Consider the following 8,621-nt stretch of genomic DNA (forward strand, 5'->3'; position numbering starts at 1 on the left):
TGCCATGCTTTCTCCATACTGAGCTATGCATGAGGCATAGCGCAGAATGGAGTGTGTAAAAATCCTATTAACCGTAATAGATCTCTATTATGGTGAATAGGAGAGGGGATCAAAAGATCCCATGTACGAGGCCCCTATGGGGGCTAATTGTTGCAAAAAAAAAGTAAAATAAAGTTTTTTTTAAAAAAAAGTAAAAAAACACCAATATATTAAAAGTTTAAATCACCCCCCTTTCCCAATTTTACATATAAAAATACATAAACAATAAAAAAAAACATATTAGGTATCGCCACGTCCGAAAATGTCTGAACTATTAAAATATTTTAAAAAAATTCTTGTGCGGTAAACGCAGTAACAGAAAGAAAATGAAAAACACACGATTTGCCATTTTTTTTTCATTTTGTCCCCCCAAAAAATTGAATAACGGTGATCAAAACGTTGTATATATTACAAAAATGTCATCAATAAAAAATACCGTATGTTAAGCAAAAATTAAGCCCTTATAAAGCTCTGTAGACCGCAATATAAATAAGTTATTGCTGTCAGAATATAGCGATGCAAATTATTATTTTTTTCTAAAGGTTTAAAAAAAAATTTAAGTAATAAAACAAACAAAATAAACTGTTCACGTTTGGTATCGCTGCATTTCTTTTGAGCCGCAGAATAACAACGTCAGGTCATTTTTAGTGCATAGTGAACGCTGTGATGTCAAAACCCAAAAAAACCTTGGTGGAATTCAGTTTTTCTTTTCAATTTTGCCACACAAATACTTTGTTTCCTTTTTTCTAATACAAGACATAGTAAATTAAATGGTGGCATTAAAGAATTCATCCTCTCCCGCAAAAAATAAGCCCTCATATAGCTATGTAAACAGAAAAATAAAAAAGTTATGGCTTTTGGAACATGTGGAGGAAAAATTAAAAAATAGGCCTGGTCTTGAAGGGGTTAACAGTAGAGCTGAAAGTAAGGGGTTAGGTTACGAAATTGGCATGAGGAGGGGCGCCGTTTCAATTTTCGCCCTGAGGCAGCAATCGGGCTAGGTGCATACAACAATCTTTCCCTCTTGATGTACTATTATCAGAGGACACTAAGATGCTAACTTTTTCAGAAATTTGTATACTGGAAATGCCCCTCAAAATCTGCAGTTTTGGAGATTCTATGACCCAGTTGTTTAGAAATCACTGTTTGGTCCTTGTGAAAGTTGCTTAAATCCTTACACCTGATGATCCCACGTAACACAATTAACCACAATCTAGCACTTTCTGCAATCCATATTTCCGGGCATCACGTACGGCTTTCCGTTTTGGTTTAAGGATGAATCATTGGAACATAATTTCTACACTAGTATTAGGAAATGTTAGTTTTTATGACTTATGATGTTTTACTTTTATACAACAGATGAGGAAGTTAGGGAAGACAACCTGGCTGAGTCACTGGGCTCTATAAATACAGCAGGACAGTTCCAGACTGTATCACTGCAGGCAAGTATCTTCCTGGGTGCTGAAGCTAAACTAGAAGAATGAAAGCGACTTCAGTGCTAGCCGTGCTGCTGTCCTGCGTGACCATTTGTGCTGCCACAGAGGTAAGGAGCATTATGCCAGGAATTAACCTTTGGTGCCTTCAAACATTAGTTTTCTGTCTAGTTGCACATCCTACGAATTTATGGCTACTTAAAAGTATTTTTTTAATACATTTTTACATGTACAGGAGGTGACAAAAAAAAGTGTCTTTTTTAATGTTCTGTAAGAGTAAGCAGGTACCAGCAGCTCTGCTTGGAAAATCAGACCCATTGCCTGTATGAGAACTGCACACTGACTGGATAGAAGACCTACAAGTAGAGTACAAGTAGTGGTGGAGTCCCAGTTAGGGCTCATTCACATGACGGCATCCGTTTTTGTGGTCCGCAAATTGCAGATCTGCAAAACACAGATAACGGACGTGTGCATTCCACATTTTGTAGATCAGATTGTCCTTCACCATGATAGAGATGCCTATTCTTGTCCGTAATTACGGACAAGATCAGGACATGTTATATGTTTTTAGTGGGGCCACTGAACGAAAATACAGATGTACAGATGGGTCAAAATTGTCAAAACAGATGCGGACAGAAATATACGGTCATGTGAATGGGCCCTAAAGATGTAACCGTAAATTATTAAATGGGCAGTGCTGTTTCAGCAATCTCCCCTATACACTCTGTATCAACTTCTCATGATTTTAAAGACTTGCAGACATCTAATGGGTCAACTAATATTTACTTCCAGGGAGAAAAAAGCTGCTCTTCTGATGGGGTCACACAGCTGCCTTGTTCATCACAAGTTACAGCTCTGTTAGCGGTAATATTTTATTCACTAGAAATTAACAATGAAGAACCATTCAATGACTGCATTAGCTGATCTTGCAAAATGTAAGGAATTGATACATAAATTTAAAGGGGTTGAGCCACGATTAAATGTTATTTTAAAATAAGCCAGCATGTAAAAGTAGTTAATTTTGTAATTTACTTTCTGCTACAATTCTCCAGTTGTGAGATATTCCATTTACTTCATTGTAATGGCTCTACCTTGTTTTTAAACTGTATAGTAATGCACACTTCCACCTACTGAGGTGGTCGCACATGCTCAGTTCCATCCTTCAGCTGCCACCAGCCCTATCTACTGGTAGAATCTGTAACAGTGACAGGAGGAGCAGCAGAAAGACACGTTCCAGAGTGCCAGCCCGAAATAAAGCAGAGCATTTGGAGCAATGAATGGGGGAGCACTGGATCCATGTGAATTTCTAATAAAAAAGCTCCTTTAATAAAGAAAATCACATATTACTGATTCCCATGTATTACAAATATATATGTAATAGATCAAGACTGTAGTAAGAAGTAGTAGTAAAAATCTTTAGAAACTGTGTTGGATGTTGGGGCCAGATAGTTGTGTTGGCTTATTGCACTTTGCATTGCGGAGATCTATATGACTTAGGCTACTTTCACACTAGCGTTCGATCGGATCCGTTCTGAACGGATCCGATCATATTAATGCAGATGGTGGCTCCGTTCAGAACGGATCCGTCTGCATTATATTGGCAAAAAAAAGCTAAGTGTGAAATTAGCCTGAGCAGATCCGTCTAGACTTTTACATTGAAAGTCAATGGGGGACGGATCCGTTTGAAGATTGAGCCATATTGTGGCATCTTCAAACGGATCCGTCCCCATTGACTTACATTGTAAGTCTGGATGGATCCGCACGCCTCCGCACGGCCAGGCGGACACCCGAACGCTGCAAGCAGCATTCAGGTGTCCGCCTGCTGAGCGGAGCGGAGGCTGAACGCCGCCAGACTGATGCAGTCTGAGCGGATCCGTATCCATTCAGACTGCATCAGGGCTGGACGGAAGCGTTCGGGTCCGCTCGTGAGCCCCTTCAAACGGAGCTCGCGAGCAGACAGCCGAACGCTAGTGTGAAACTAGCCTTAAATGGGTTATCCCATGTCTAATGTAAAAAATGATAATCAGACATCACATAGTAAATGACAGTCTCTTTCTAACAAAGCTAGAACCAGCCCTGCACCTCGCATGGATCCAGAGATCTTCCCACTCATTGCTCTGCTAGATTTATATGAAGCTGGCAGCTCAAGGGGAGTTTCTGTTCTGCTGCAGCTCAGGGGGCGTGTCCACATTATTACAGCTCAGGAGGCAGTTGAATGATAAAACTGAGCATGTGTGGCCTTCTGAGTGAGCAGGACAAAGAAAAAAAAAAAAAAAACAGCAGGTGGTGCTAAACAGATACATTTTATTGAATAACTCCGTGGCTCTAGTCCTGCCCGTAGCCACCATAACCCGTACATCCCATATACAAAAATGTCCGAAAGGGAAAATAATTTAAAAAAAAAAAACATTTTAATTTGAAAAACATTTTTTTAATTATTTTTCCTTTTTATAAGAATTAAATCCAAAAATACTATAATACAAATTACATAAAAAAATAAAGCCTAGTTAGGAAAAGGGGTAAATGTCCAGGTCAGGAACTGGTTAAAGGCTATGAAAACCTTTGGGGGCAATTTTTCTTTTGATTGCATTTTACCCATTTTGAACTAAAAATCTTTTTATTTTATTTGGTCTTTAATAATTATTCTCAACAGCCTTTGTTCTCCAGTGTTAAGATGTATAACCCTTATCTCTGAAGTCCTGACAGCTCATAAAAACTCATTATAGCTAAATTCCTATCAAACTGATAAGCTTATGGCTTAAATGAGGTTTTTGAGCTGTCAGGGGTTCAGAAATAAGGGCTACACGTACAGCTGTCAGAGCAGCAACCTGACGTTTGTCTTCTGTCCAGACTTCTCTGTTATATTTTCATTTCTTCCTTTATTTTATAGTGCAGCCTGACCGGTCAGTGGAAGAATGATCTGGGCTCTAATATGACCATATCTGCAATCTCAGAGAAAGGAGAATTTTCAGGGGCTTATCTAACATCCGTATCATCTACTAATAAAACCATTTTGACATCACCTCTAATCGGATATCAGCAACTAAATGGTTCTCCAACATTCGGCTTCACTGTCAAGTGGTCATTTACAAGTAAAGTATTTTTTGTATTTAATGGTCCCTAAATTAGGTTTCGCAATGTATGCAGCCCATGTATTTCATCTATGTCTGACCATCCATCTACACAGAACCTTTTTTATTAATGGTGTTTACAAGAATTAAAGATTGATAAAGAGCGGTTAATGCTTACAAGTGACAGCAACACCTGACGATTTATTTTTATCTTTACACTGGATAAAACGCTGTTTTCTTCTATAGAGCTCCGCATAGTGATATTGCGAAATAACAAACCCTGGCTTTCTACAGAAACCACTAGGGGGTGCTGTAAGATCTATATTGTGGTTGCTGAGCATCACTTATGTTAAGGGAACCAGGGGAATTTAAGTGTTGGGGGAAAATATTTGTAGGCAGGTAAAATCCTATTTTTGTATTACTTAGAAACATGTGACTAATGGATTTTCTTTCCTGCTCCAGGCTCTATCTCTGTGTTCACAGGTCAGTGTTTCATCAATGAAACCGGCCAGCCCATTCTGCAAACCGCGTGGCTGCTGAGATCGGAGAGTGGGGATATTAAAGATAACTGGTTGCAAACAAGGTAAACTAATATAAACTGCTGATAGGTTTCACGTTATGATCTAAGGTGACAGTACCTTCTAAAACGTATGCTTGTCCACATAAAACACTGCTATACTCTCTATACATCCACTTTCCTATTACAGTCCTCCCAATAATGATAGTACTCTTGAGAAATACTACTGCTGTGTATAGACAGGCTGCGTGGCTCCCTAGTACGAGCTGTATGACCTCCATGTGCTTTTGTAGAGGTTCCACCATTTGACATGAGCACAGAGATAGTCTTTCCTAGAAACAACATCTCCATAACATGAAGTGATGATTGAGCACATCTTATGTTTTCTGGAGGTACATGAGGAATTACATTGTAGGCCCCGTGAACCTCTGTGGAAGCCATAAAGAATATGTTCCCTATGAAGTCATAAAAGACAGGACACCTATTAGACAGATATTGATGGCAAGCCATTAAAGTGAATTGGGCTAGGTTGCAATACCAAGAACAGCCACTATACAATGTACAGCGCCATAATTGGTAAGCAGAAAGAAGGCCACAGTGCAACTGTAAGCACTGCTGCGGTCTCAAACCACTGATTGGCGGGGGTCCCGAGTATTGGACCCCCATACCGATCAGACACTGATGACCTATCTAGAGGATACATCATCAGTAAAAAAAAAAAAAAAACTTGGAAAAGCCCTTTAGCACTTGTTCAAAGATTATTATTGAGTTTATAGAGAATCCCTTTCACAGTGGCAGAATGTTTCTAGAAAAGCAAATATCTATTAGCTCTGGACAACTGTTTTACTCTTTTTGTCTTATCCAGCTATAATACAGAATGCCCCCCTGTATTTTGGCAATGTAGGTAAAAAAAAATGTACTAACTAAATGTTCTCTACTTTTTCTTTCAGGGTTGGTTATAATATTTTTTATAAATTGCCACCTAAACTTAACTGACAGCACACCGTCCTTGATATCTGGAAAACTTGAATTGAAAACTTTGGAATTTACTACAATTGAGGAGATGAATAGGATAAATAACGTTGTACTACTTTAAAATACCAATAAAGCATTTGTGCTTCAAACTTGTGTGTGATTTGTGTGCAGGAGATATGCATAAACTCACACAAATATGAATTTCCATTGGTAGGGTTCGGCTACGTGGTTTAAATGATACAGAATTTTCCACAGTAGAACTGTGTGCAGAAAATCTGCAGTAGTAGCAAAGTGGATGAAGTTCCAGGAATCTCATCCAAACGCTAAGGACAAAGAAAGACTGTGAATCCAAGCTGCAGAAAATCCACTTGGCTATACTCTTATACTCGCTGTACCCTTCCCACAATGGTCCACATCCTAAAAGAAAGCCGTTCTTCGTTATTACAAATACTTGATCACCTTAAACTTATCATGATTATACTTGAGCAAATAAATGTTGCATTCTTACACACAGAAGTATGTAAGAATATACACTATAATATTTTTTTATAAAAACACCTGGAAAACTTAAAGGGGTTATCTGGGAATTTGATATTGATGGTCTATCCTCATGATAGGTCTTTATTATCAGACCAGCAGGGGTCTGATTCCCAGGATCTCCACAGATCAGCCATTTGGAGAGGCCACTGTGCTCACCGGAGCTCCATTGCAGCTTACCAAGTACAGGACTTTGATCATTTGTAATATGATAACAGCCGTGCTTGATATCACAGCTCCAGGCCATTCACTCAAATGGATCTGAGCTACGCCTATTCAATGGTGACATCATTGGCCTAGGAAGAACATTTTGGAATAGCAGATCGGAAAGGGTCCTGGGAGTCAGATGCCCACTGATCTAATATTGATGACTAGAAACCGATCATGAGTTCGGGAAAGGTTTTTTTTACAGTATAAATCAATTTCTGAAGGTATTATGTGAAGTCTTGCGAGACTTCGCGAAGTAATAACTTCTGCTCATCGGAGCCAATACATTCTAATACTGTACAGAGCGCTCACTCCGTACAGAATTGAAACAAAGTGTTATGCGAATTGACTTTGTATAATCTCTTTTTATTGTTTCAAGAAGAAATAAAACAATGGTGTATAACAATTGTGACACACAGTATGTATAATATGTATAATTAAAAGCAGGGGTCGAGTGGAGGGGGAACGGCGTTCCTGCACTATTTTCATGGCAGGAACGCCGTTCCCTTTCAGCCTCAAGTCAGGAGAACACGGCTGAATCAGATTCACAGGGGGAGACGGAGCGCACTGTGCAGGGCAGGCTAAGGGAGGAGGGGCAGCTTCAGTTGAGAGGAAGCTGTCTGTGCCGCTGCCTGCGACTCCTCTCATGGCGCCCCGCCCCCTAATGACATCATCTCCTTCTCTATGAGATCATTCATTTAGAATGTCTTTTAGAAAAGTTTGTCCTAGGATTCGAACTCACGACCTCTACACATCAGAGGAAGGCATTTAACCTCACAGCCATGAAAGCTGTCTACGTAGTTGCTTAAAAAAAAAATATAAGACTTCTACTTATACCTAGTGTACTGATACCTAGTGTACAACCATACACATGACAGCTGCCCACTGTGTATGGATGTAGCAGAGCTGGGTGTGTTGGGGCAGCTGTCATGTGTATGGTTGTACACTAGGTATCAGTACACTAGGTATAAGTAGAAGTCTTAGTTTTTTTTTTTAAGCAGTTACCTAGACAGCTTTTATGGCTGTGAGGGTAAATGCCTTGCCTCTGATGTGTAGAGGTCATGAGTTTGAATCCCAAGACAAACTTTTCTAAAAGTGTTTTTTTTTATTTTTATAAGACTTCTACTGATACCTAGTTTACTGATACCTAGTGTACAACCATACACATGACAGCTGCCCACTGTGTATGGATGTAGCAGAGCTGGGTGTGTTGGGGCAGCTGTCATGTGTATGGTTGTACACTAGGTATCAGTACACTAGGTATAAGTAGAAGTCTTAGTTTTTTTTTTTTTTAAGCAATCTACCTCAACAGCTTTTATGGCTGTGAGGGTAAATGCCTTGCCTGTAATGTGTAGAGGTCATGAGTTCGAATCCCAGGACAAACTTTTCTAAAAGTGTTTTTTTTTTCTTTTTCTGATACTTCTACTGATACCTAGTGTACTGATACCTAGTGTACAACCATACACATGACAGCTGCCCCAACACACCCAGCTCTGCTACATCCATACACAGTGGGCAAAGTTACCTACAGTAGAAGTCTTATATTTTTTTTTTTTAAAGTAACAAGCTAGACAGCTTTCATAGCTGTGAGGGCATATGCCTGGCTTCTCCTGTGTAGAGGTCATGAGATCGAATCCCAGGACAAACTTTTCTAAAAGTGTTATTTTTTTTATTTATTTTTTTAGTCCGCAGCGGCACAAATTACAGCATGCTAGATTTTCTGTGCTTTTTTATTTTTTGGAGGGGGGGGGGGGGTTGCAGTGGACTTGACCCCTGATTAAAAGGTATCAGTACAGCATGACATAAGATACAGCTGTGTGTATATATATATATATATATAAG

General features: G+C 39.3%; 1 protein-coding gene across 2 annotated transcripts; it reads left to right on the forward strand.

Annotated features, from left to right (window-relative positions):
- The first annotated feature begins 1,462 nt into the window (after nt 1-1,462).
- Nucleotides 1,463-6,184, forward strand: LOC122935772 (avidin-like). Of its 2 annotated transcripts, XM_044291650.1 has the most exons (5): nt 1,463-1,582; nt 2,265-2,336; nt 4,363-4,564; nt 5,006-5,126; nt 6,011-6,184. In XM_044291650.1, the coding sequence occupies exons 1-5, from the start codon at nt 1,520-1,522 to the stop codon at nt 6,054-6,056; spliced, it is 504 nt and encodes a 167-aa protein (XP_044147585.1). In that variant the 5' UTR covers nt 1,463-1,519; the 3' UTR covers nt 6,057-6,184. The 2 variants fall into 2 exon arrangements, with proteins under 2 accessions (XP_044147585.1, XP_044147595.1); XM_044291660.1 differs by lacking the exon at nt 2,265-2,336 and having other exon boundaries at nt 1,465-1,582.
- The last annotated feature ends 2,437 nt before the right edge of the window (nt 6,185-8,621 follow it).

This window comes from Bufo gargarizans, chromosome 1 (assembly GCF_014858855.1).
Source record: "Bufo gargarizans isolate SCDJY-AF-19 chromosome 1, ASM1485885v1, whole genome shotgun sequence".
NCBI lineage: Eukaryota > Metazoa > Chordata > Amphibia > Anura > Bufonidae > Bufo > Bufo gargarizans.

Coding starts and splice junctions, on each gene's coding strand:
- LOC122935772 (XM_044291650.1), top strand. CDS start 1,520: ATGAAAGCGACTTCAGTGCTAGCCGTGCTGCTGTCCTGCGTGACCATT. Junction 2,337..4,362: donor AAGTTACAGCTCTGTTAGCG/GTAATATTTTAT, acceptor TTTATTTTATAG/TGCAGCCTGACCGGTCAGTG. Junction 5,127..6,010: donor GATAACTGGTTGCAAACAAG/GTAAACTAATAT, acceptor TTTTTCTTTCAG/GGTTGGTTATAATATTTTTT.